This window comes from Terrapene carolina, unplaced genomic scaffold, assembly GCF_002925995.2.
Source record: "Terrapene carolina triunguis isolate 2854851 unplaced genomic scaffold, T_m_triunguis-2.0 Scaffold926, whole genome shotgun sequence".
NCBI lineage: Eukaryota > Metazoa > Chordata > Testudines > Emydidae > Terrapene > Terrapene triunguis.
The window spans coordinates 8,260,484-8,288,409 of NW_020665277.1; the positions used below are offsets into that span (position 1 = coordinate 8,260,484).

The 27,926-nt window shown below is 58.3% G+C and overlaps 1 protein-coding gene across 1 annotated transcript; it reads right to left on the reverse strand.

The window, feature by feature from the left end:
* Positions 1-1,225: 1,225 nt before the first annotated feature.
* On the reverse strand, positions 1,226-27,824 carry SRCAP (Snf2 related CREBBP activator protein). Its single transcript, XM_029913807.1, has 33 exons — positions 27,082-27,824; positions 25,624-25,856; positions 23,904-24,143; positions 23,401-23,586; positions 21,146-21,286; positions 20,466-20,700; positions 19,878-20,128; positions 19,462-19,573; positions 19,230-19,319; positions 18,707-18,862; positions 18,362-18,624; positions 18,110-18,287; positions 17,659-17,795; positions 15,790-15,959; positions 15,499-15,691; positions 14,869-15,005; positions 14,184-14,370; positions 13,700-13,869; positions 13,003-13,334; positions 12,412-12,702; positions 12,167-12,331; positions 11,060-11,284; positions 10,540-10,842; positions 10,211-10,458; positions 9,523-9,866; positions 9,019-9,221; positions 8,652-8,821; positions 8,235-8,431; positions 7,978-8,092; positions 6,539-6,667; positions 6,271-6,453; positions 5,776-5,859; positions 1,226-5,054 (listed from the first exon to the last, which is right to left on the reverse strand). The coding sequence occupies exons 2-33, from the start codon at positions 25,666-25,668 to the stop codon at positions 1,722-1,724; spliced, it is 9,213 nt and encodes a 3,070-aa protein (XP_029769667.1). The 5' UTR covers positions 25,669-25,856; positions 27,082-27,824; the 3' UTR covers positions 1,226-1,721.
* Between the last annotated feature and the right edge of the window lie 102 nt (positions 27,825-27,926).

Here is a 27,926-nt window from a genome sequence, read left to right on the forward strand (position 1 = left end):
CCTTCCTCTTAAGTGGCTAGTACTGGGCATTGCCAGATGGGATACTGGGCTAGATGGCCATTGGCTCTGAGCCAGTCTGGCCGCCCCATGTCCCTTCTCAAGGACATGCTCTAGCTTGGCCATCAGATACAGGGTTCGACCCGGGAACTGTGGCCTGGGCTGCTCCAGATGGGGCTGTTTTACAGATTCAAAGCCCAGGAGCCCCTCAGAGCATCTACTCTGACCCACTGTAGAGCACAGGCCATAAAATCCAACCCAGTTCCCCATGTTGAGCCCAATGGCTTTAGATAGCCCAAAGCATTTCAGTCCTCTGTTGAACCCCCGAGAACCGGGGGGTGGAGGGGTGGGGAAGATAAGTGAAGTGCCCAAGCCCCTTGACATGGCAGGAAATGCCCACAATCCCAGTGCGTGAGCATGCCTGGCTGCGTGGGAAGGTGAAAAGCACAGTGGCAGGTCAGATGAGACAGTCATAGCCGCGAGGGAAGGCTGAGAGATAGTGGATGGGAGGGTGCAGGAGGCACAAACCACACTGCAGAGGCCGGGGCTGTGCTGTCGTTTTTTCTTTTCTTTTCTTTTTTTTTTAAACACTTTATTCATAGCATTATTCTGAAGAAAGATTACATCGGACCTCTGTACACGTTCTGAACATGCTTCAGTAGGAAAGACAGCTCCATGGGAACACCTCCCCCCCAGTCCCTACACCCCCTGCTCCCCAACCACACGCTCCCCCCCCCAACCCCAGAGAACCGCTGCCGCCCCCAGTCCTGCCACGGAGGGGGGAATGGTGTGCTCCCCTATACAAAATAACCTTTGCATAGATTATGTTCAAAAGAACCTATTTTACAACAAGGGCTGTACATAAAGAGAAAGGTGGGGGGGCTTGTGTGTTGGGGGGGGGTCCAACCAATCAGAGCCCCAAGAGTCCTTGGAGCTGAGAGTCTGAAATGTACATAATTAAAAAGAGGACAATTTCTCCTGTGTCTGTGTGTTGGGGGGCCACTGCACCCCATGTTCCAGTCTGTCCCCAGCAGCCAGATTTGGCTGCCCCAGCCTGACAACCTGGCTCCTGCATGGAAGAGCAGGAAGGAAATCGAGAAAAACCCCAGGCGGGAGTGGGAGGCCGCGAATTTGGTCGCGTCAGTTAAAAACCAACCCAAGCTAGTTAAAAAGAAAGGGCGAGTTTTTAGAATTCGGGGGGGGGGGGGGGGGGCCCCCCCCCGGGGGGGGGGGGGGGGGGGGTTTGAACCAGCCCTGGATTGGGCAAGAGGATAGAAATAAAAAAGGGGGTGAAACGCCTAGGCCAATCCAGCCAGGGCCTTGGGCTAATCCCATGCCCAGAACCAGGTGGAGCGGCGTACACCACCCGCCTTGGTGGTTGCCCTGCCCGCTCCGTGATGCCAAGGAGGGGAGCCCTGTTCCCTCACAGGACACTTCTTCCCCAGGGCGGAGCAGCAGGGTCACCCCAGGCTGCCGAGGCTTGCAGCTGGGTTAGCTTGTGCCCAGAGCCAAGCGTGTGTCGGGGCCAGGGGAACCGGACAGCTATGCCACCAGCCCCTCCCGCGTTCAAGTAGTGGTTTAACAGTCCAGACGGGGATGGCAGAGATGTGGGAAGCCCAGAGTGGCTGTACTGCTGCCCGAGAAGGGCGGGGATGGGGGTGGGTGGGTAGGTGAGCTCCGATCTATCCCAATGGGAAGAGACTCTGGCATCTCCCAGGCTGTGGTCACGTTTTGGGCTTGCGGCCTCTGATACTTAGTGAGGAGGTAACCATGGCGGCAGGAGCAGCAGTGGCCGAGGGGGTGGGGGCTCCAGCCACCCCCCCCGGCGTGGTGCCGGTGGCCGAGCGGGTGTTGCCGGCTGGGGTGGCGGCGGCGCTTCGCAGGATGCGGTCGGCCGAACTGCCCCGTGGGCACTGCCGCCTCCTGCTGCCGGTGGCTCGGCCTGCGTGGCGGCGGCGGCGCTTGGGCTGCCGCTCGCCCTCCTCGCCGCTCAACTCTGCTGAGGACTCTGACTCGCCGCCCCCGTCGTCCTCCGATGAGCCGGCAGCCCCGGGGGACTTGCCGCCCTCTGACAAGCACCCCCGCTTGCGCCTTTGATGCTCCTGCTCCAGCGGTGGCACCAAGCTGCCAGGACGCTGGCGGGTGGAGCGGGCCGGGGTCTGCTCGGAGGTGCTGCTCTCCCCTGACGAGGTGCCGTCTGGCTCTGGCTTAGGGGCAGCGCTCTGGGATGGGAGCAGGGCCGAGCACTCGCTGCCCGACTCCAGCTTCTCTTCCTGCCGGAGACGGGCCAGCCGGGTGAGGGGGCGGGCCTCCTCGCCATCCGATGAGCTCTCGCTGGGGGCCTGGCCAGGCTCTTCCTTCCTTCTCCACCTCCTCTTGCGGCCAGGTGGCGGCGGCTCCTTCTCGGCGGAGGTGTCGCGGTCCGAGGTTGAGCCAGGGCGGGGGGCTGCTGTCTCCACGCGGGGGGAAGCTGGGTTCTTGGGGGGCCGGCCCCGCTTGCGCTTGGGGGGTGACTCAGTGCTGGGAGTGGCGGGGGCCCATTGTGCCTTGGGGGGCCGGCCCCGCCGGCGCTTCTCCAGGGGGGAGTCATTCTCACTGCTCTCTGTCTTGCTCCTGGGCGAGGCTGGCTCAGGGGCCTTGGGTTCCAGCTTCTGGGCACGTGGCTTCAGGGTGCCGGGCGGTGGCCGTGCCTCCCCCTTGCATGGCTGCTTCAGGGTCTTGGGTGAGGATGGCTCGGGAGTCTTGATCTCTGGCTTCCTGACACGGGGTACATGGGTGCCGGGTGGTGGCTGTGCTTCCCCCTGGCTTGGCTGCTCTGGAGACTTGTTCTTGGGGGGCCGGCCCCGTTTACGCTTGAGGGGCGGCGGGGGCAGGCTGGGGGGCAGCTCCAGCCCAGATCCCTCGTCTCCCCTCTCCTTGGCGGCCCGGCTCTCCAGCTCAATCCTGCGGCGGGCGGGTAGGTCACGGAGCAGCGGCAGCTCCTTGCTGGAGGGGGACAATTCCAGCTCGGAGATGCTGTGGGCCGAACTGCTGCTGGGGCTCACCACGGTGCTGCCGGTGGTGTCCAGCTTGTGGATGCGGTTGCGCCGGCGTCGGATCAGTTCTTTTTCCTCCACCACGGTGACCAGGCGGCCTGGCAGCTTCCGCAAGACCTTGGCAGCCGGGCCGTCCTGGCCCTGGTGGTTCTGCCGGATCTCCACGTCAGCGCTGGTCCGCCGGCGTGGTGTTTTGGCTGGCGATGGGCTGTCCGAGGAGGAGGTCGTCCCTGGCTGCATTTCCCCCAGCCCCAGGGAGGCGGTGTTGGCTGCACTCACTCCGTCTGGGTGCTTGGGCTTGTCTTCCTGGTCCCCCAGCCCCCACTTGGACACCTCCTTCAGGCTGCTGCTGCACCCAATGGCTATCTCCAGTGGCTCTGTGGCACCCTGTGCCAGCTCCCTGGGCTGGGGCTCGGCCAGGCTGTTGGAGAGAGGGGAAGGCCGCTCTAGCCCGTTGTGCTCCTTGCTGGGGGGCGGAGTTTTCAGTCGAGGCAGGGAGTTGGCAGCCTCCAAGGACTGGTTCAGGGAGCCCGAGAGAGGCCAGGCTGGCTGGGGCTCCACCTCTCCTGGCCCTTTGCCCTCTGTGGTGGAGAAAGGCTCAGCAGTGGGTGGTTCGACCCCCGTCCTAGCAGCGCAGTGGGCAGGTGTCTCCGGGGGGAGCTCTGCTGCGGGCCCATCGGGTGCCGGGCTCTCCGGCTCCTCCAGGGCACGCCTGACTGGCTCTCCCCTCTTCACGGCCACCCTGTCCAGCTCCACTGGGCGTTGGGCCAGCTCTCCGGCTACCTCAGCTTTGCCCAAAGATCCCTTGGCTTTTTCAGGTGACTCCTCCCCAGAGGCTGGCGTCTCCGGGCTTGGCACCGGCTTGTGGGGGGCTGGGATCTCCAGGCTGCAGTGGGCTGGTAGGGGAACTTTCTCTGAGGCAGAAGATGGCTCCACGCTCCTCATCTTCGCTCCTGTCGCGAGCTCCATGGATCCCAGCACCTTTTCCCAAGTGGGTGGGGGTTCCACCCTCAGCATGTGCTCAGCAGGTGGCTTCTTTGAGGCTAGCTCCCCTGTGGGTGCTGTGCTCTCATGCCCTAGCAGGGCCGGCGCCCCCAAGACCATCCCCATCTCGGTAGCTGGGAGCGTTGGCTGGGGGGTCTCCTCTCCGGCAGGTGCTACCTCAGGTCTTGGCTGGAGGAGCTTCGCACCCGCTGGTGCCTCAGGTCTTAGGTCCTGCTCCCCAGCAGGAGGTGCCTCTGGTCTGAGTGGGGCCAGCCGGGGCACCCTGTCCCCAGGGGCTGGAGCGTCTGTTCTTGGGGGGGCGCTCCGCAGCACCCGCTCCATGGCAGCCAGGGGCTCTGCTCGCTGTGGGGCACCTCGTAGCACCCTGTCCCCGGGGACTGGGGTGTCTGTTCTCTGAGGGATGGCTCGGAGCACCCGCTCTATGGTGGCTGGGGGCTCGACTCTCTGGGGGGTGCCTCGCAGCACTTTGTCCCCGGTGGCAGGGGGTTCAGGTCTCTGTGGAGAGGTCCGGAAAACCCTCTCCCCGATGATGGGGGCCTCTGTTCTGTGAGGGATGGGCCGCAGCACCCTCTCGCCAGCCCCGGAGACCTTGGTCCCCGACTCCTCCCTCTTGGCCGCGGCCTTGCGGGTCGGAGCTGGCGTCTCCTCCCACACCAGGTCCCTGCGGATGGCTGCGCCACGCGTGTGCTGGGCCACCAGGGACAGGTGGTCTTCTGCCTCCTCAGCCTCCAGCCTGGCATGGTGGCCCCGCAGGTGGCGCAGGCTGGGGAGCCGGGCCTGGGGCGACTTGGTGTCCACTCCATCTGCCTCGCGCAGGGAGAGGCGAGTGCCCCTCAGTCGCTCACTCATGCGTGTGCCAGTGCGCTCTGGGCCCGCACGGCTGGGCACCTTGGCCTTCTTGCTCTTTTTGATGTAGCCTTCCTCGCTGAGCCGACCCTCGTCCTCGTCGTCAGGCAGCTTGAACACCACCTCATCCTTGGCTTGGTCTATGTCCTTCCGGGCGGCCTCCACCTGCTCCTGTAAAGGAGAGAGACAGCGGTCATCTGCCAGGCAACCACGGAGCATCTGGTCTGGGCCAGGGGGAGGGATACTTGGCCAGATGGGCTCATTGGCCTGATCCAGGGCAGGATATTGGGCTAGATGGGCCCATGGGTCTGAGCTAGGGTAGCAGGGAGGAGGCAGGGTACAGGGCTTGAGGGTCCTGTGGGTCTCATCCAGGGCGGGATATGAGAGGGGTGTTTGTACCTCGATGGTCCCATGAGCGTGAACTGGGGCAGAATACAGGGGTATAGATAATCCTGTGGGTGTGATCTGGCATGGCAGGGGGGGATGGGATACCGGGCTAGATGGACCCCTGGAATGTGATCTGGGGCGGCAGGGAGGATGGGATACCTGGCTAGAAGGGCCCCTGGATGTGATCTGGGGTGGCAGGGGGGACAGGATACTGTTTACACAATGCCTCAGTGCCCCATGGCCACCCCCGTCTCCCACGCAGCTGGTGCCCCAGTGTCATCTCCATGAAAGGTCATAAGCCCAGGGGAGTGGGGCTCACAACAGCCTGGGAGATGGTTGCTGTGCGGCCACACCACCGAAGCTGCGTTGCATGGGGGGAGCCACGCGCTTGAGGTTTGGAGGTGCTGCCGAAGCCAAGGCTGTGGACAAAGCTACTCTGGCCAGCCAGGATGAGATCCCCCACCCGGCCCCAAGCGATGAAGGGGCTAAAGGGGGTCGCATTCACCTCGGCCTGCTTCAGCTCCTCTCGGCTGATGTCCTCCAGAGAGGCCTCCAGGAAGTTCATGGCATAGCGTTCAATGGGGGTGAGCTGCAAAGGCAGGAGATGATGAACAGGAGTTACCAGAGGGATTGGGGAAGTCAGGACTCCTAGGTTCTATCCCCAGCTCTGGGAGGAGAGTGGGGTCTGCTGGACTACAGCAGCAGGGGGCTGGGAGTCAGGTCTCTTGGGTCCTATTTCACATAAAAGAGCCTTGAAATGGTGGGCACATATGGTTGGCTAAACCCAGAGTGCAGGGTCTGCTGGAAGAGCTTGTGAGATTCTGAACCCACCCAACGAGAGCAGGGCTCATTCCCTCCAGCAGGTGGTAGCAAGGACACAGCTACCCGCTGCTCCCCCAGCTGAGGTACACTAGGGTTCGCTCTGCTGCAGGGTAGGAGCAAGGGGAGTGACAGGATGCAGGGTGGATCTCTTTCTAGCCAATCTGCCCCCGCCCTGCACCTGCTCCATGAGCGAGGCGATCTCCTGCTCAGCTTTCGACATCTCCTCCTCCTCCTCCTTGCTGGGCCGCTCGTCCGCGTCCAGGGGGATGTTCTCGTTGAACTCGGCCAGCTCTGCCACCTGCTCAGCCTTGGCCTGCGTGGCCGCCCGGATGTCCTCAGGGTCCTCGGCCTTGCACAGCGCCTGCCGGCCAGACACACTTATCTCAGTGGGTGGGGAGGTGGAGCTGAGGGAAACCCAGCCCTCTCTGTGGCTGGGTGGGGCTTACCTGCTCCAGGATCTGGGTCTGCTTGTTGGCCATGGGATCCTCCTCATCCTCCTGCGCTATGGTGAGGACCTCCCCTTCCTTCTTGGCTGGCTCATCCAAGGGCATTTCGAAGAGCTCCCGGATGGTTTGCTGAGGGGCAGACACACACAGGTTAGGCAGAGATACCCTCAGGTTATACTGAGCTGTGACCTGCTAGAGTGAGGGGCTTTGTAAGAGCAAGAGCAATGTACTCAGCCAGATTTCTGGGATTGGAGTCTCTCAGATCAAGGAGATCAGGCTTGGTCAGGAATCCTGGGTTCTCTCCCCAGCTCAAATTCAATGTTGATAAATGCAAAGTAATGTACATTGGAAAGCAATCCCAACAAACATAAAATGATGGGGTCTAAATTGGCTGTTACTATTCAAGAAAGAGATCTTGGAGGCATTGTGGATAGTCTTCTGAAAACATCCACTCAATGTGCAGCGACAGTCAAAAAAGCAAACAGAACGTTGTGAATCATTAAGAAAGGGATAGATAATAAGACAGAAAATATCATATTGCATCTATATGAATCCATGGTACACCCACATCTTGAATACTGTATGCAGATGTGGTCGCCTCATCTCAAAGAAGATATATTGGAATTGGAAAAGGTTCAGAAAAGGGCAACAAAAGTTATTAGGGGTATAGAATGGCTGCTATATGAAGAGAGATTAATAAGACTGGGACTTTTCAGCTTGGAAAAGAGACGACGAAGAGGGGATATGATAGAGATCTATAAAATCATGACTGGTGTGGAGAAAGTAAATAAGGAAGTGTTATTTACTCCTTCTCATAACACAAAACTAGGGGTCACCAAATGAAATTAATAGGCAGCAGGTTTAAAACAAACAAAAGGAAGTATTTTTTCACACAAAGCACAGTCAATCTGTGGAACTCCTTGCCAGAGGATGTGGTGAAGGCCAAGACTGTAATAGGGTTCAAAAACGAACTAAATAAGTTCATGGAGGATAGGTCCATCAATGGCTATTAGCCAGGATGGGCAGGGATGGTGTCCCTAGCCTCTGTTTGCCAGAAGCTGGGAATGGGCGACAGGGGATGGATCACTTGATGATTCCCTGTTCTGTTCATTCCCTCTGGGGCACCTGGCATTAGCCGCTGTCAGAAGACAGGATACTGGGCTAGATGGACCTTTCGTCTGACCCAGTATGGCCATTCTTATGTTCCGTTCTGGGCAGGGAGTGGTGTCTGTTGGGTTAGAGCAGGGGGTGCTGGGAGTCAGGACTCCTGGGTTCTCTCCCCAGCTCTGGGAGGGGAGCTGGGTCTGGTAGGTTGGGGGTGCTGGGAATCACTAATCCTGGGACCCAGCAGGGAGTTTCAGCTTCCAGCCCATGACGTAGCTGGTCAGCGAGGGCTGCAATGCAGCAGGGAGTGCGACGGCTGCAGCAGGGCCAGGTACCTGTTTGAAGTAAGCTGTGGTGAAGTTCCCGCCCTCAATGGCCATGTCTCCCAGCATCCTCTTCTGATTGGCCTTCTTCAGGATGTTCTCCTCCACTGTCCGCTCGCTGATCAGCCTGCAGGGGGAGGCAGAGAGGCAACTTACCCTCTGGGGCAGGGTCAGACACACAGAGTGGGAGGGGAGGGGACAAGCACTGCACAGGCTCCCTCTGCTGGACAGGAGGAGTCAGAGCAGGTGACACTGGGCACGTGGCTGACCTGTAGATGTGGACATCGCGGGTCTGGCCGATGCGGTGGCAGCGGTCCTGGGCCTGGGCATCCATGGTGGGGTTCCAGTCGCTGTCGTAGAACACCACAGTGTCAGCGCCCGTCAGGTTCACCCCCACGCCTCCGCTGCGTGTCGACAGGATGAAGCAGAAGATGCGCTTGTCAGCGTTGAAACGCTCCATCAGCGCCTGCCGGGGGAGGGGGAAGCCACAGTGAGGGGTAGCAGACAGGATATGGGGCTGGTGGGGTTTAGAGGTTCCAGAAGTGGGGCTGGGAGTCAGGACTCCTGGGTTCTGTCCCCAGCTCTGGGAGGATGAATAGCAGGAGAGGACTGGGGGCTCTGAGGAGTCCCTAGCCTGGCTGCTGAGGGAACCCCCAGGACACATGGGCGCAAGCAGCCTGCGATACCTGTCTCTGCTCCACGCGGGTGCTGCCGTCCAGGCGCAGGTAGATATGCCCATGGTAGTTGAGGAACTGCTCCAGCACGTCCAGCATGCGGGTCATCTGGGTGAAGATGAGGACCCGGTGCGCCCCGGCCTTCAGCTGTCGCAGCAACAGGTCCAGGGTCTGGAGCTTCCCTGCAGGAAGGAACGGGGATGGTGACCAGGCCAGCCAGGCAGGGGTGGGGACCAATGACAGCCTGGCCTCTCTGCTTCTCCCTCAGCCCCTGCCTGAGCAGAGCATCTCTGCCCAGCCTCCCTGCTTCCCGCCCCTCCCCTGGATCGGCCAGGGGCCCAGCTAGCCATGGCCCCCATTGCCTGGTCCACCCACATACCGCAGTCGTACTGGATGAGGCGCAGGTCGGGGAACTGGGTGCGCATGTTGCAGACGATGCGATGCAGGCCGCTGGCGCGGGGCGAAATCTCCCGCCGCAGCGTCTCCTTGAAGATGGCCTGGTGGAGCAGGAGTGACGGGGGCGGGTGAGAGGTGTGAATGGTGATGGCAGGCGCCTCCACGGGAGGCATAGCAAAGATGAACCTGCAGATACAACGGGCATGGCTGAGGGTGTGAACAGCCATGGCACAGCAGCAGGCCAGGGGGACGGAGGACGCGCCTCCACCGTTGTCAGCTCCGGGAGGGGAGCGGGATCTGGTGGGTTACAGTGGGGTGGAGAAGGGGCCTGGGAGTCAGGGCTGCTGGGTTCCAGCCCCAGGCCTGGAATGGGGCAGGATGGGCCTGGGAGCCAGGACTCCTGAGTTCGAACCCCAGCTCCCCAAGGCAGCTGCACAGATCCCCGTTCCTCACAGAGGGGCCCAGCCGTGCCGCCGGGCGGCGTTACCTCTCAATGATGTCTGCCAACTGCTCAACCCTCTGCTGGGGGATCAGGATGGCCTGGGCAATGGCTGAGGCCCGCTGCCAATACGCCTCTAGGTGCTGGGGGTCCCGATGCACCTGTGCCATGTAGCAGTGGCTGTAGCTGGCCCCCCTCCAGCCATCCAGCTCAGGTGCCACTTCCTGCCCCTCCTCCTCCTGCTCCCGAGGGGAGCCAGGTGGGAAGAGGGTGCAGAGGCGCAGCACCTCGGTGCCATAGATGGGGGCCAGGTTGCAGTGCTGCTCGTTGAGGCGGAAGAGCCGGTCCAGGCGCTCCTCCTTCTGCTTCTTCCGCTTCTCTTCAAGTGATTCCTGCCACCAGGACCGCACAGATGGACGGACGTCAGTGCTGGCGATGGGACGCCCCCTGAGTTGCCTTGCACCTGAGATCCTCCCTCCAGGGCCGATCCCAGCCCTGCCCCCCAAGATCCTCTCCCCTCCATCCCGGCCAGTCTGGGCTAGCACAGCTCCCACCTCTTCCGAGATCCTCCCCCCTGCCCAGGTGGTCCAGATCCTTCTCCTCCCCCTCTCCTGGTCCAGTTCTATCCCTGCCCCACTGCACTGAGATCCTCCTCCCCATGGACTATCCCAGCCCCTCCCTGCCCCCCCCCCTTTTCCCCCAAGCCCAGTCCCAGGCTCCCTGCACATTCACTCACCAGATAGAAGGGTGACCGGGGCGGGGGAGGGGGCTGCCGTCTGTGCCGTGGAGCCCGTGGCGACGGGGGAGGCGGGGTGGGCGTGGTGGAGCGTAGCATTAGTGTCTCGGGTTCCTCCTTGGGCACTGGGCTGGGCGCGGCTGCGGGCCGGGGAGCCAGTGTAGGGCAGACAGCAGCAGCGATGGTGGTGGCAGGGGGGGTGGGAAGAGGGGCGGCCGTGGCGGGAGAAGGTGGAGCCGGTGCTGGAGCTGCAGAGGAAAGCCAAGTGGGGTTAGTGTGAGTCCTAGGGCACAACGCCCCGAATAGGAAGGCAAAGACGACCTGCTTACCCGACTGCTCCATGCTGGGCACTGGCGCCTGCACCACCCGGATCATGGGTCGCACCAGGGCCTGCAGTGGGGTGGGTGCCCGCACTGGAACCAGTGGCTGAGTGGGCAACCGCACGGGCGGCATAGGTGCCATGGGGAGCTGGGCTCGCTGTGCCATCAGGGCAGCTGGCAGGCTAGGTAGGGTGGTGGCTGTGGCTGGGCGTGGAGGCTGCTGTAGGGCTGGGGCAGGCACCAGGCCGTCCCGTGGGGCCTGCCGCACCACGATCTTCACCACACCAGAGCTGTTCACCATGGAGGAGGGCACTGGGGGTGAGGAAAGCAGGGTTAGAGCCTGGCAGACATCTTCCCCCCCACACAAATCACTGGACCCCACTCCCTTCCCAGAGCCGGGGACAAAACCTAATTCCCAGCCCCTTCCGCCCTAACCCACTAGCTCCACCCCGCTCCCAGAACTGGGGCTAGAACCCAGGAGTCCGGCTTGCCGCTCGCCCTGATCTGCCCCCAGGCCACTGACACTCACCTGGCGTGGCAGCTATGGGGACGCTGATGGCTGCTGAAGTGGCGGCTGCTGTGGTGGCAGAGGCTGGGGCGGGCAGGATGGTGGTGGGCTGGGGGCCTGACATGGCCTGCACCCCGCCCTGCGCCTGCGCGCCCTGCTGGGTCATGGCCTGGATGAGAGCCACCTGGGCCGGCTGGCTGATGATGTGGTGCTGACCCCCGGCAGAGACCAGGTGAACTACATTCCCTGCAGGGGAGAAAGCATGAACAGCTGGCACAGGCGAGCTTCCCCACCAGAGCACGCCCACCCCCTCCATCCCCTGTGCGCCCCCCTGCAGCGACCCGGCCGGGCTGGCATTGGGGCCTTACAGCAGGGTCAGGCTTGGAGTTTTGCTCTCTCCCTCGGGTCAACAGGCGCCTCACAGGCAGAGACGGCTGGAGCTTAGAGGGATCCCACCCTGGGCGTCTGCCCTGCCATCCCCCAGCACTCCCTTATGGTGCCCCTCTGCTCCCTGCCCACCAACGCCCCTCGGTTCCCCACTCCCCACCCCACCGGCATCCCTCCATGCACCGCTGCCCATCCCACCCCAACAGCGCCGCTCTACTCGCCCCCAATCAGCACCCCACGGCTCCCCTTGACCCAGTGCCTGTCGGTTCCCTGCTCTTCCTCACCGTGCCCCATGGCTGTTCCCCAGCACCCCACTCCCCCAGATCCGTTCTTACCCACCCACCAGGGCCCTTGGCTCTTCCATCTCCTTCCCCAAGTGCTGCCGTCTCTCGTGCCCCCTCCCTCCACCCTGCCTCGTCCGGTCTAAGAACGAGTGTTCAGCAGAGCTCTGGCTGAGTGGAGGGGAAGAGGAGAGAATGCAGGTGAGCCAGCCAAGCAGCCAGGGCACAGAGACAGTGAGAACAGCAATGGTGGAAGCAGGGGAGCGAGGGTTTGGGGCAGGGAGAGGGCTCTTAGCGGAAGGATCTCAGTGTACAGGGACTGTTGAGATGCAGCCACCTCTGGGTTGGGGTGTGGGGGCTGTTTAAGCAGAGATCCCTCACCAGGATGGAAGGAGGGGATGGGGGAGCAGAGGTGCCTGGGGCCACATGGGAGGGGAGGGGAGGGGAGGGGTTTACCTACTTTGCAGCTGTCGGGGCTGGGCCATGGTGACCTGCCGCACCTGGGTGCCCGTCAGGGTCAGCTTGTTGCCTTGGATCTGGAAGGTGAGGGGCTTGCTGCCTGGGGCGCTCTGCAGGGGCCGGTTGGCCAGCGAGGCCAGTTGTGCGATGCTCACCACCTCGCCCGCTGCAGAAAGGAGACGGGGTCAGTTCCCAGGACACCCGCTGCCTTTGCCCCCCACTCCCTGCAGCGCCCCTTGTACTCACAGGGCAGTCGGGCCTGCATGTCCGGGGAGAGCAGCAGCCTCTGCTGCACAGTGCTGGTGGCCGGGAAGTTGTAGCCAGGCAGGGTGCTGGTGGTGGAATGGACTGTCACTGGCTTCATCATGCTCCCCACGGCGCCCGGGTTCAGGGGGTTGGTGGCTAGCCGCACGGCGGGGGCTGGCACCGGGCCAGGCTTGAGGGTGGAGGCAGCAGCAGCGGTGGCAGGGGCCGGCAGCACGGGGGGCTGGGGGGCATTCGGGACGAGCTGGGCCGCAGGCATCAGTGTGGGCAGGACTGTGGGAGGAAAGAGGGGCTGGTTAGAGGGGAGGAGTCAGCCAGCCTAGCCACGCCCCCATGGAAGGGAGAGGGGGATACCAGCCCAGCTCCTCCACCCTGGGAAAGATGGGGCAGGGCCCAAGGAGGTGTTACCTGGCCCAGCCCTGTCCTGCCCTCCAAAAAGGAGGGGAGGGAAATCCTGGACACACCCCCTCAGTAGGGCATTTCAGCCCTCAGGCAGAGGAAAGGGCCCCGCTCCAGGGGATCCCAGTGGGCACCCAGCCCTGCCCCACCCTTCCCACTGGGCAGGGCCCTTACCCTGCTGGGCAGACACCGGGGCCTGGAGCACGGCAGCAGCGGCGTTGTTCTGGCTCAGCGTAGGCACTAGCGTTGGGCCCTGCGGCCTGGCAGCGGGAGGCACCGGCACGGGGGATGGCGGGAGGGGCAGGGGCAGCGAGATTGGTACGGCCATGGGGTGAGGGAGCAGGGGAGGCTGAACAGGCCCTGGGAGAACCGGGCCCATGGGGTGCATGGGGGCCAGGGCGTCTGGCAACACAGGAGCCATAGGTCTCTGCAAGGGGGCCACGGGGCGAGGGCTGTTCACCAGCACCACGGTCCGGTTCTCTGGCTTTGGCATCGGCTGCAGCATCCTGTAAGGGGGGGGGGACGGGACGGGACAGACAAGGTTAAAGTGGTGGTGGTGGGGGGAAGGGAATTCGCCACTCCCTGCTGACCCCCCCCCCTGCAAATCCAGGACTCCCCTCCAAACCCCTGCTCTGCGCTATGGCAGCCCCCTCCACACCCCCCCCCCAAGAACCCCCCTGGCATCAGCTATGGAAGCCTCCTCCACTGCCCCCGAGATCCCCCCTCCCCAGGCTATGGCAGCCCTGTGCCCCCATCTCAGTGCCCCTATTCCCCCAGCCCTGGCGGTCCCCTGCCCGCACTGAGATCCCCATCCTCCCAGCCCATGGCCACGGCAGTCCCCTTCCCTCCCCACTGGGAGGGGCTGCGGTACCTGTTCACTTTCATCTTGACAGGCTTGGGCCTGGGCGGGGGGTCTGGGGACTCGGCGATCTCCTCGATCAGCTTCCTTGTCACCTTCCACTTAGGCAGGAAGGTGTCGGCCTCGTAGCGGGACACGCGCCCCTCCAGGTTGATGAGGTCGAAAATGCCCATGTCCACATGCTGCAAGGGGCCAGGCCCAGTTAGGAGAGGACCAGCCCTCCCCATGGCTCCTGGTACTTCCCCCCGCAGCAACACTAACATGAGGGCAGGCGGGAAGGGGAAAGGGCCTGTGTCCCATTCCCATCTCCCCCTTGAGCGGGCCAGTCCCCGGCAGGGCCAGGACCTCTAGAGGAGAAAGGTCCCATCTCTTCCCTTCCCTTCCACCGGTCTTCCCTGAGCCAGCCAAGCCCCTGTCCTGGGGCTGGACTGGGGCTGAAGTCCCCTAGAGCCCTGTGTCCCACCCCCACCCCCCTTAAAGGGCTGGGGGCACCTGCCTTAAAGGGATCGCGGTTGAGGGCACACAGGACGAGGGAGGCGGTGCTGAAGCAGATGCCCTGGGTGATGAAGGGCGAGTGGATGGGCCGGGGGTCGAAGAGGTTGGGATGGTTGCACACCTTCCGCAGCTGCATCAGGATGTTGATGACGCTCATGAAATGCCCTGTGGCCAGAGTCTCCTTGGTGCTGAGAGGAAACCAAGAGCAGAGTCAGCTAGCGCTCCTGGCTGCCACCACATGCTGCATTTCTGGGCTGGCGGGTGGGTAAGAACCACCCAGCAATGCCACCCTGGGATCGACCACCTAGTGCTGAGATGCGGCCATTTCTGGGGTGCAGCGCAGCAGCCGGGTAACCACACCGTGACACTGCACAGGGACCCCTCAGTCAATACTGAAATGCAGCTACCTCTGGGGTAGGGAGCAGTGACTGATTAACACTGCAGTGCAACAGAGCAGTTTGGGACAGGAAGTGAAGGTGGATTCTGTACCCAACTGACACTACAGGCACGAGTTAAGAGAGGCAGAATGCAATCACCTGAATTGGGATCTGGCCCCACTCCCTCCCAGAGCTGGGGACAGAACCCAGGAGTGCTGGCTCCCAGCCCCCACTGTTCTAACACATTAGACACCCCACACCCCCAAGAGCCAGGGATAAACCCAAGCATCCTGTCCCCTCTGCACTCACGTGGCCTGGGCCATGAAGTCATCGTAGAGATAGCGCTGGCGCTTGGACAGCCGGCACTTGATGACGTGCTCGTATTTCTTTGGCATTTGCTTCTCCACATCCACCTTCACCCTCCGCAGGAGGAAGGGCCGCAGCACCTGCCAGGGGTGGGGCAGAGCCATCAGTCCGAAAGCCAGCCCCGCCCCCAACGGTCCTGATTGCCTGCTGGAAACGCCCAGCCCAGCCCAACGGGGAAAGTCTGCCCTCACACCCTGGCCACCACTGGCTAGCAGAACTCTGACCCCTCCCAGAGGCACCCCCTATGAGGATCCTGCTTGGGGACAATGCCCGTCCCCCACCGATTGGCTCGACTGTACTATTTAAACCAGCAGGAGGCACAGAAAGTTGTCTGAGCAACCTACTGTCTTCCTGACTGGTTCCCAATTCTGGCCCCCTGGCCTGGCCTCTGACCACTAGACCTGTCACCCCTGCTCCGAGCACGAGATCAAACCACCTACGTCCCGGTCCTGACCCATCCCCTCTACCAACCCCAGTCCCTGGCAGACCCCACCCCAAGCCTGATTCCTAGCACCCCCTGCTCCCCACCCCTCAGCAGCTCCCTCTCCCCTTCCACTGCAGCCCCACCCTCACCTTGTGCAGCCGCTTGACCAGGCTCTCGTTGTACTCCTGGCTACCCTCGATCATGCCTGTCAGGGGATTGGAGAACCACTCCTTGAACTCGCGGTGCGACTGGAAGACGTGGGGCATCAGGAAGTGCATGAGGGACCAGAGCTCCATCAGGCTGTTCTGCAGGGGGGTGCCTGTCAGCAGCAGCCGCCTCTGACTGGAGGAGACATGGGGAAAGGAAGGGCAGAGCAGTGAGTGTGCTGGGCCACGCTGGGCCACGGCCCTCTCCCCCCTCAGGGGGAGTACCCCACCCACCTGTTGAAGTTGAGCAGCGACTGCCAGCGCTGGGATTTGAAGTTCTTGATGTTCTGGGCCTCATCCAGGATCAGGTACTTCCAGTTCTTGCGCCGGAACGCCTGGTGGTCCTGCAGCACCAGCTTGTATGAGGTGATGCAGATGTGGAAGGCATTGGGCTTGGTCCAGCCCTAAGGAGGGGAGCTGGGTTACATTGGGAGGGGCCAGAGAAGATAGGCCACCCAGATCTCCTTCCCATCCCCAAACCAGGTGGTTCCACAGCCCAGGACCAGACTGGAGCTGGTGCCCCCAAAGGGGAAAGGCCCCGGGTCCATTCCCTGATGCCCGAGCCAGCCAGTATCCCGTGCGACCCCGCAGAAGCCTGCCTGCTCATAGAGCAGAAGTGTGCTAATGATACAGACCTGGGAGGCACTGTCAATACAGAAGATTGGAAATATTATACGGGAAGATCTGACCTTGAAGACTACAGTGACAGAAATGGGATGAAATTCAGCAGGACAAAAGTACAAGGTCCTGCATCTCGAGTCTAATAATAAGAATTTCTGTTACAAGCTCATCGGTTGGAAGCAAGAGAGGAGAGAGACGTGGCTGTGGGGGTCTATCACAGGCTGACTATGAGCCACCAACGTGATGCAGCAGTGACAAAGGCAAATGTGATCCTAGGATGCCTCAGGAGAGAGGGAGAAGTATTAATGCCATTATCCAAGGTACTGAGAAGACCTCCCTGGGAATACCGTGCACAGTTCTGGGCCCCCTGGTTCCAGAAAGGTGAATTCCAGCTGGAACAGGTGCAGTGAACAGCGAGGAGGATGACCAGGCAAACGGAGGGCCAATCCTACCAGAGGGGATTGGAAAAGCGTGGCTTATTTAGTCTAGTCAAACAAAGACTGAGGGGGATCTGATTGAGCTCTATAAATACACCAGGGAGTGGGGGGGTGCAAATACCAGGGAGGGCGAAGAGTTATTGAAGCTAAAGGACAAAGTTGGCACAAGAACAAACGGATATAAATTGGGCATGAACAAATTCAGGCTGGAAATGAGAAGGCGGTTTCTAACTATCAGGAGGGTGAGGTTCTGGAACAGCCCCCAGTAGGAGTTTTGGGAGCAAAAATCTTCATTAGTTTTAAGAGAAAGCTGGAAAAATGTATGTGTGCGATTGTATGAGGGGGTTGTTTGTGCTGGCAGGGGGCAGATTTATTTCTTATGTTCCTAAAGCTCATGCTTCAGGGTTTCAGCCAGGGTCAGGAAGGGATTTCCTCCACGTATTCTGTTTTTGTGAGGCTTATCATCTCCTTCCTCTGAAGCATCAGGGATGGCCACACTGGAAATGGGACATTGGGTGGGCGGGCCAGGGCACTCGGGAGGCACCGAGCAGTCTCTCTCTCCAGTGCTTGGCTGGCTGGTTCTTGCTCACAAGGGCTGGGTCTCACTGATCACTGTATGTGGGGTTGGAAAGGAATTTTCCCCCAGGTCAGACTGGCAGAAACCCTGGGTTGCGGGAGACGACTTCCCCTTCCTCTGCAGCGTGTGGGTGCAGGTTGCTTGCTGCGGTCATCTGGGGATCTTGCACCTAATCATTTCCCTGCTGGTGCTGGTGCACCGGTCCCTCCTATTCTGCCTGTGGCACACAACAGTCTAGTCAATACACTGGCCACATTTCGCTGGCTGGATTAGTGTGCGGGTGCTGGTGGTGGCTTGTGCTCTACGTGGAAGTCAGACTAGATCTAGTGGTCCCTTCTGGCTTATACTCTATGACTCTCGTCCCCAATGCCAGGAAGAGCGGATAACCCTCAGCCACCGTGGAGAGGCAGTCCTGTATCCCAGTTGGGGGGTGCACTTGGGGTGATGGAGGGGCCTCTGGTTCCTCACCTGCCGCTTGAGCTTGCGCTCCTTCTGCGCCCCATAGTAGGTGAGGATCTTGAAACTGGGGCACCAGCGCTTGATCTCCATCTCCCAGTTCAGCATCACGCTGGTGGGCACGATGATCAGGTGGGGACCCCAGCTACCTGTGGGACCAACACAGAGCAGGGCTGCTCTCAAGCTGCGGGCTCAGGGATCTTGGAACGCCAAGGTGGGCAAAGCCTGGGCAGTGGCATGGCAATCTCTGCCACGCACCCTCCTCACCAATGAACCTCCCCAAGCCCCGGGGGAAGGGAGCTCCATCTCCATGGTCTGTCAGCCCTGGGCCTCTCTCCACATGCCACCAATGAGGCAGGTGGCTATTGCAATCCAGGCATCTGGGCCCATCTAGCCCATCCCCACCTGGGGCAGGATTGTCCCCGTCTATCTAATTCCCGGCAGCCCCGTCCCACCCCCTCACCCTTCTCGCAGGCCAGGTGAGCCAGCAGGGAGATGGTCTGGATGGTCTTGCCCAGCCCCATCTCGTCCGCCAGGATCCCATTGAGCTTCTTTTCGTACATGGTGACCAGCCAGTCCAGGCCGATGTGCTGATACTCCCGCAGGGTCCCCCGCAGCAGGTAAGGGATGGGCGTCTTCACCTGCGCAAAGGGGGAGGAGGTTAGTCTGGCTGCCTTCCCTCCTCCAACCCCCTCCCCACTGCGGTCCCGCTTACCTGGGTGGTGGCCAGGGTGTAGCCCTTGGGCTGCAGGCTCTCGGCAGTGGCTGCGATGTCTGTGATCTCCTTCTTGGGCCCCATGGCGGGGGCTGCGTCGTTACCCCCCCCTCCCCGATCCTCGTCCCTTTTCAACAGGTACTCCACGCCAAAGTCTTCCTCCCGGCTCGCCGCCGTCGCTTCCTCAGCGGGGGCATCCTCCTCCTCCTCCTCTTCCTGGCTCTCCTCCTCCTCCTCCTCACTCTCCTCCTCTGCGGTGGAGTCTGGGGCAAGATCCAGCCAGCATCAGCCCTGCCTTAAGACACACACCCACTCCTCAAACCACGCTCCCTCATCCCTCCATACCTGACTGGCTGCTGCTGTCCTCGTCCTCTGACTCCTCCTCGTACTCCGAGGTGCTGGGCTCCGAGGCATCCGAGGAGCTATCCGACTCATCCATCTCAAAGTCCGAGGCGTAGGCGCCGGCGTATCTCTGCAGCAGCTCCTCCATGGGCAGCTCCCCTGCCAGAGGCGCATGGGAACACGCAGAGGGTGGGACGGAGCAAGGGTCATGTCATGTCCCACCCCCGCCCTGTGACTAGATGTCTCTCCAAATCTGTAACGCAGCCAGCACAGGAAGGACCTGGCTGCGGGTTGCAATGGAGAGCTTCCTCTGAGCACCAGCTACCAAATCCCAGCCTACGGGGCCAGGCAGAGACCTGTTTAAGTGCTCTCTGAACACTGATCACATGACTTGGGGGACAGTTTGCCAGGAGCCCTAGGGATGGTGGGACAGAGAAACTGACCCTGTGTCCCTGAGAGAGATCCAGGCCATGTCAAACATCAGCGCTACATAGCTGGAATCAGTCTCCTCCCACCCCCTCCATACCTTCCTGGGCCAAGTCATCCAGTTCCTTCCTGTGATCCATGTCCCCTTCAAGCTTCTCTTCAGCATCGATCGTCTCCTCTTCATCCTCAGCTGAGGAAAAAGGGAGCTGTGTTACCACGTGGATGGGAGAAGGCCCCGTTAATCTGTCACCCCCATCAGCCACCAGTGGCAGCCAGGTCCCTCCCATCCACCCAGAGCCTAGCTGCTCCAGCAGGTCCCTTTCCATGCTCACCTTCCTCCTCGTTGGCCGTGAACTCCTCATCCTCCTTGTCAGGCTTCCACGGCCTTTTGTTCCTCTGCATGACGGACTTTGCTTTCTCCTGCTGGAGGCATGAAGGAGAGGGCTGGGAGGAGAGGCTGGGGCCAGGCCCTCCCACCCCAAAAGGAGAGCCCTGGACCCCCCCAAGCCCTCCTACCCTGGCCTAGCTGGGACACACAGATCATGCAGCTTAAGGTATCTGAGTGCAGCTGCCTCTCCAGGTCAGTGGCCTGCAAAGAGAGGTGCTTGCTCTGAGCAAAGTGCTGCCTCAGTCAGGGGTGTCCTGTTTACCGCCCCACAGACTCTCGCCAATCACCAATCCCCTTAGCCTCCCTGGCAGGTCTGACCCACCCCTCCGCCATCTTTACGATCTTGGATTGTTTCTCTACCTCCTCCTCACTCTGCCCCGCTGCCTCCTCCTCCTCGTTGTTGGAGCTGGAGATGGAGGGGGCAGCGCTGCAGGAATTCTCCAGGATCTGGGCGGGCAGGGACTGCAGCAGCTCCTCCAGGGGCAGCTCACTCTCCTGCTTCAGCAGCTCTATCTCACGCCGGTGCGTCTCCGAGTCGTTCCCTTCCTGCTGCTCCTCCACCTCAATAGTCTCCTCGTCATCTGACTCCTCATGGGGCTGGAAGTCCCCATCTGTGGGAGGAGGAAGCAGGGGGTGAACCATACACCTGGGGCACTGACAGGGCAAGTGGGGAAACCCTGGGACTAAGGAGCCCTGGGAGTGAAACCTGGTGTCTTTCCCCTGTAGGGGGCGCCAGCTGATCTGGCCCTGGGGGGATGGGATTGGAGGGCTCAGGGAATGGGACATGGACTCTTTCATCTCTAAAGGGTACCATCTTCCAATCCAGCCCCAGGGCAGGAGAGTCTGGCCAACTCAGGGGAAAGGGACACAAGACCTTTAACCTCTAGGGGAGGACTGGCTGGCTCAAGGTGAGCAGGGAATGGGACGCGGGGTGTTTTGGTTCCCTACCTTCTTCGTCGGTGAGGTGTGGAGGTGGTGGGGGGCTGGAAGCGGTGGAACCGGCGTGGGAAGAGCTGATGTGGGAGGAGGAGCCAGTCTTGCTGGCCATGGGGAAGGTCTCGTTGAGGCTCTGAGTCAGCAGATCTGAGTACTTCTCCGTCTGGCCCACGATGAAGTCCAGCTGCAGGTCCAGGGCCTTCTTCCTCTTCTCCTCCAGGCGAGACTGCTGCTTGAACTGCACTACCTGCCAGTGGAGGGCCAGGGGGGTGGACAGGGACATCCAAGTGAAAGAGAAGGGTAAGAGGGAGGTCTCAATAGGCAGCATATTGTTAGCCTGTCGTACTCACTTCTGAAGAACCTTCCTGCTATGGCCCAGCTGAGGGGCAAAAGGAAATCTCCCCTCTGACGACTGTATTCTACTGCTCAATACAAGACATTGTGTTAGTGAAACCCACCCTGGAGCAGCGGAGAGGCAGGGACCTCGGGCTAGAGAGTCCTGATGCCCAAGCTGAAATGACAGAGAGCAGGGAATGCTGGGAGAGAGAAGCCCAACAGCCTGAGCTAGAGCAGCGAAGAGGCACGGATACCAGGCTAGAGAGGCCTGTATGTTATGTGACAATTCTTATATGAAGAAGGCCAGGCCCAAAGCCAGGCTGAGCACTCCTTCTAGTGCTGCACGCCCTACCCACCTTCTCCACGTTGCTCCAGAACTGCTTGACCTCTTTGGCGATGGAGGAGGCGATGCGCCTCAGCTTGGCCTGCTCCTCCCGCTTGGCTCGCTCCTCCTTCTGCTTCTGCTCCTCATGGTGCCGGATCACCATCCGCACAACCTAGGGGAGGGGAGGAGGAGGGTGAGAGGCATGCGGGGGGAGAGGGGGCTGCACCGACCCAGGGCAGACTGTATTGGGGGTGGGGGAGATCTCTCTAGCTGCCAACCAACAGCTGGGTCACCAGCCACAGTTTGAGAAGGGTCATGGAGGTTTCTGTTCAGCACCTAGGACAGACAGAGCAAGCCTAGATGGAGCACAGGAACATGGATAGGCAGATGGGCGCTTGGATGGATGGACAGGCAGATGGCGCCTGGATGGATTCCAGAGCCCTTGGAAATGCCATCTCTTAAGCCAGAAGGTGTGCTCTTTGGGCAGAACTCTTAGTAAATCCCCTGCAAAATGTGCCCACCAGTCACAGAGAGCTGCTGAGGGCAGGACTTGAACTCACAGCACATGGGAGCCATCTAGCTACCCCGATACCAGGCGACCTGCAAACCCTCTGCCTTGCAACAGAGACGCTGTCCTGCTGCACATGTGCCTTTCCACCCTCTTTGGCATAGCATGATGAACAAAAACCTATGCTTTTTTTAAATCAGATTTTCAACATTTAAATTAGCTATAGGTTTATATTTTAAAAATAAACCTATTTAAAGTTAAATTTGAAATGACAACCTATGTTAAGACCTCAACTTACTATAATCTATTGAGTCTATAAAATAATTAAAATTAAATACAAAAATTATCAGTTCATATTTGTTGCCAAGTTTTAAAGAAAGACAAAGCACTGAACTAGTGGAAGTCACAGGCAAAGCACCTGGAACCAGAGTTTGTTGAAGTCTTAAACTAGCTTTTGACACAGGTAGCCTCTTCTGCACCTGCAGAATAATTTGCTTCATTTCAGGTTATCCAACTAATTCAGTTCAATGACTAGATAATTCAGTTACGAAATGAGCTGGGTGTTGAAAAAGCAGAAAAACTTGTTTTCTTCTTCCAATCTATGAATAAAAACTAGGCATGAGAGGACGTGATCTACTAGTTCTAAATTTCTGAAGGGCATGGTGACCAAAACCACAGTTCAATGCACTAAGTACTTCCTTTGTTTAATAAATCAGTTTTCAACATAAAACATATTTTGATAAACTGTCTGATAAACTTTTCTTGTTTATCTAGCACGTTTAAGACAGTTTTATTTAACTATTTAAAAAACATTCAAAAACTGTTTTTGTGCATTTTAGTTGACTCTCCATCCAAATACAGCTTGGTACAAATCACATGTAAAAAAGAAATGCATCATTCACTGTTTTCTAAACTAACAAAAATGTAAAAATTAAGAATCAGAGTAAATGTAAGTTAAACTATGTACTTGCTTAAATGAAGGTGTAAGTAGCATATCCTGCTGGTTAACTAAAAGAAGCACCAAATTTAGTATAAAGGTTATATTTGGTAGTAAATCAGTAGACCTCTACCCCAATATAACGTGACCCGATATAACATGAATTCGGATATAACGCGGTAAAGCAGTGCTCGGGGGTGTGTGTGTGTGTGCGCACTCCGGTGGATCAAAGCTAGTTCGATAGAACGCGGTTTCACCTATAACGCGGTAAGATTTTTTGGCTCCTGTGGACAGCGTTATATCGAGGTAGAGGTGTATGTTGTAATGGTTACCAACTAATGATAATCAACCTTTCTTTAGGAAAATAACTAAAAAGTACAAATGCAGAACAAGAGTAAAATAAATGATTTAAATCAAGGCTTGCAGATTTAAATCATGATTAAAATCAGGCATTTAAATAGCTTTGATTTAAATCAATCCACCCTGCATTGTGGCTTGACCTACGCTGGAATTCCCAAATTTGGCCCTCAATGACTCTTGTGCTATTGATTTCCCAGAGGGCCAGTGGGTATGAAATGCTGGCTGAGATCAATCCTGAGCGGGGGAGGATCACAGCAATAGGTTTGAGCCCCAGATGCGTGTAAGAGAGAGTTAGAAGACCCAGAACATTTTGATGTCATGGGATACTTTCACAGATCTATCTCAAACGCCCCCAGGTTTGGACCATTTACCCTACCGCTCCTCGAGGCACAGCAATTTCCAAGACAATCCAAACCCACCTTTGGGCTTTAGGGGATTTAATAAACCAGTCAGAGCTGTTTCAGGGAGGGGCAGAGCTCACCTTCCTGGCCACACCCCTCTTCCAGCGTCGCTCCTGGGCAAAGTCTGCCGAAAGCCATTGCATCTCCTCACAGAGGTAATCCCAGTGTACCTTGGGGCGAACTGGCTCCGGCACCTTGGAGAGCCTCTTCAAAGACCAGAACCCCTCCTTCTTCATCTCCGCGATGCGGTTCTCAATCTCCGCCTCCTGGAACACAGCACCAAGTCAGCAGGGATCCCAGCCCCCACCCATCACGGGAGATTGGAAGGCAGGGGTAAATCAGGGAGACCCACAGCAACCATCCTCTGGGCCGAGACCCATCTGACCCTAAACAAAAGATGACCCAAAGTGACACAGGTGTAAGGGACCTAGAGGGGCTCTGAGTCACATTACCCCTCCTCCCCAGCCCCACTTCCTCCCACCCCCCGCCCTGGCATGGGCTCCTTGAGGGCATCTGGGTCATGGCCCTGGGAGCATGGAGGGCTCCAGCCCAGGGGACCCTTCAGACCCAGTCAGCTCCTCACATGCTTGGCCTGCTCAGCGATCTCAGCGTGCGTCTTGTCCCACATGCTGGCCGGGTCCGAGGCGTAAACTCCTGGGGACGCCAGAGCTTTGCTTTGCAGCCTGGGCACATCAAAGCCCAGGTGACTGTCCAGAGAGGAATCGTGAGTGAGGTGTGATGGCGAGACACTGCCACTGGAGGCAGGTGACCCCGAAGAGGCCGGTGACACAGGATTGCTCCCCGTCATTTTGTCTGGTGCAATCTGGGGGCGAAAGAGGATGAGGTGACTAGGACAGCCACTGCCACAGCTACATATGGAACCAGTGAACTCAATAGCCCGTTCAGACTAAGGACTGTAAAGTGCTTTTCCCCATGTGTATGCACAAGAAAGACTTGCCTGGTGCTGAGACGCAGCTGTCTCTGGAGTAGGGAAGGGGGCTGTTTATACAGGGATCCCTCACCCAGCATCCAGGTGCAGCCAGCTCTCGGCTGAGGCATGGCCTCTAATTATCAGCTGCACACAATAGTTTAGGATGGGAAGTGACAGAGAATCCCATATCCACCTGAAACTGCAGCCGGAATTAAGGAAGCGGAATGGAATTCCATTGAAGATTTGGACAGGTCAGTAAGATTAATACTCCACGTCTTGAAAAAAAGAGCCAGGACAGCTTTAATAGAAAGGGGGTTTGACTTATTTTAAATCTCTTAATGCAGAGATACTCAGACCTCACTGGTTCAGGAACAAAATTAGCGATCAACATTACCCAAAAGAGCCGCAGTAGTGTGAATTCATTGTTTCATTTACTATAGTAATATAATAATATAATATAATATATAAAAATAATGAATTGGTTAATTACTTAGACTAATAATTAAATCACACAATGTTTTAATATCATGTGCTGCAAAGAGCCGCAGGAGACACTTTAAAGATCTACATGCGGCTCCTGAGCCTCAGTCCGAGTATCACTGTCTTAATGAAAGACCTACGTCAGCAAAGGCCTGCTCTACACTACAGCCTTGCGTTGACCTAGCTGTGGAAGTTTCTTCACTTAAATTTGGCCTCTGCCGATGCAAGTGCCTCTCTACGCTGATTTAGTAACACCACCTCCCCGAGCAGCGTTGAGTCACAGTCGATAGAATTAGGTCGACGCAATGTTACTGGCTTTCAGGAGCTGTCCCACAATGCCCCACACTGATAATACAACCGATACAAGCGCTCCTGGAGCCAACAGGCACCGACAACACAAGGAGCCAAGTGTGCACCCACATAAGCAATATAATAACTGCAGTGGCTGTACACAGACATAAGTTAGGTCGACATCATTTTGTAGCGTAGACATAGCAGTAGTGACTGTCAGCACAGCATTGGGGCCAGCACTGACTGCAAGGGAAGAGCACCCCCTACTGAGCGTCCACCCTTCTCCATATAGCATAGCGCCCCCTAGCCTCGCACTGGGGTTGGCGCTGAGCCTGAAGTGAGAGTGCTCCCTACCCTGCAACACAGCTCCCCCAAGTGCTGGGGTCAGCATTGACTGAAGGGAGGGAGCCCCCTAGTGAGGCCGCACGCTGCTCCTTGCAGCACAGCTCCCCCAAGCACCACGCTGGGGTCAGCACTGACTGCAAGAGGAGAGCGCCCCCTTCTGAACCCCCAGCAGCATTCGAGTTTCTCCAGCTCTCCCACCCAGGCAACAATGCAGCGTGTTCCTGATCAGCTCCAAGGCCAGGCTGGGAGCTCCTACCTCACTGCGCAGTGCATGGTGCTGTTGGGGAGGATTGCTCTGCATTTTACTGCTCCCTTGCTCTTCGCCTCGCGCCCCGATAGCTTTGCTCGTGGCCGAAGTGCTGTCGTCCTGCTCCAGTGCATGCTGGGAACCGGCCTCATTCTGGTCAAGCAACCGCTGGGACGAACTGTCCAGCTCCTGGGTCCCCTGGCAGCCCAGCCTGCGCTCGGGGCTGCCTGTCTCTGAATCACCTGGCAAAAGATGGGGAAGTAGCCATCAAACGTGTATTCACGCTGCCCGCTGGGCGATCTGAAGGGACTCCTCTGCTACCGAAGGCTGCCCATACTCAGAAGGCAACGCCCATCTCCTCTGGGGAGACTCACCTTGCAGAAACAGAACTAGCTGAGAGTATGTCTAGTGGTTAGATAGCAAGGGGCTGGGAGTCAGGGCTCCTGGGTTCTAGCCCTGGCTCTGGGAGAGGAGTGGGGTCTAGTGGGTTAGAGCAGGAGGGAACAGAGCCAGGATTCCTTGGTTCTGTGCTGTGGCGTAGATGCTCATCTTCAATGAAAAAAAATTAAGTTTATAATGGGGAAAAACTCCCTCCCTGACTACACTGCCTTTTGCTGCCAGTTCTACCTGTCAATCAACTACCAAGAACTGGGAACTAAGCTTGGAACACAGGCCACTTTATTTTCAATTGTTGTTCATATTTTAACAACTGCTGAAGTTGGGATAAGCAGGAATTTGGCCTGATCTAAGTTAAAAAAATCTGCACTGATTTACATTACACCAATCAACATGCACTGTGGCACCTCCATAATACAGACACAGTCTACCACCTTAAGTTGAACAAGTTGATCAAGAAGTTTCCAAGTTCATCATCACTAGTATAAGTGCAATTTTAATGCATCCAGGACTGAGTTTTGCAGCTGAAACTAATTTACTTAGCAAGACTGTTCATATACTATCTTATTTATATTACTACAGTAGCATCTAAATGCGTGAGTCACAAACCAGGACCCCACTGCACTAAGTGCCGTACGACAACAGAACAAGAGGACAGCAGCATGGTGTTAAAGTTTCCTCCTAACAGGAAACAAAAACATCTTGAAGTCAACAACAATATTTTGAAATACTTGGAAATACACGTTCTTTGTCAGGATTCCCCCAAGAATGGCTGCTTCCCAGTTTGACTCAGGGAATCCATAACCAACCTCTGCCCATCTGATCCCTCAGCCCTTTTTGTCAGTGATCTGTGTTTTTCCAACACTTTTGAATTTGGGATCTCAAAAGGGTTTCTTACAGGAGGAAGGATTCACTTGCCCGCTGCTGAAATGCACCTGCCTGTGTGGTGAAACGTGACACAGCTGTGGAGAACATCCAAAGCTTCCTGCTGCAAAGGCAATGCTACACTGCTGGCTTCCCCCAAGAGGGGGGCAAAGCCCTGAGCCACCAGAGAGCATATCCCAGCCATACCTGTGTGAGCTGAGAACTCCTCCTCCTCGTCAGACTCCACTTCCACGGTTTCTCTTTCCCGGGGAAGACTGCTCCTGCAACAAGATGGAACAGGATGGGGGCCTGGATCCAGACTTCCTTCTTCCTTCACAATTTTCTAAGACGTAACAAATACTCCATCCCAGCCCTTTCCTTGGGAGGGTATTCCACAGGGATAAAGACACCCCCCCCACACACACACACAATTTTCCCTGCACCCATGGTCCAACATGGCTCACACAAACCAGTCCTTGGGTGTAGCTAAACCTGTCTCTCCGGGCCTGAAATGCAGCCGGCAGACTATGGACCTAGCTGCAGGATATAACGGAGAGTTTTCTCTGAGCACCAGCTACCAAATCCCTGCCTATGGGGAAAGGCAGAGACCTGTTAAGGGTGCTGGGGAGAGGCAGGGACGGGGACACCCTGTCTGTCCAGTGCGGAGCCTGGGAGTCGGCTGGCTGCCGACTGGCATAACCCATCTCCACTTAGCTCGCTGGCTTGGCTCGTCTGCAAGGGATGATGTCCCAGAGAGACAGGGTGGAGTCAGGAGCCCAGACCCTTGCATTCTCTCCTCTAATCCTGGCCACTTCCCTGTCCGCCACCTTGCTCCATGCTGTTGCTGTAACGTATCCCTTATCCCATATTAGCCCTTCACCTCTTTCTAATCTCCCACCCCCTAATCTATTGATGCCCTGGCGTCCCTATTACACCCAATCTTGGCCCACCCTGTGACCCCTTCCTGACCCATCCCTTGTCACTCTATCCCATTGTCATTACCTGTTAACCCCTGCCCCCCACCCCACTGACTTCATCCTGCTCACATTACT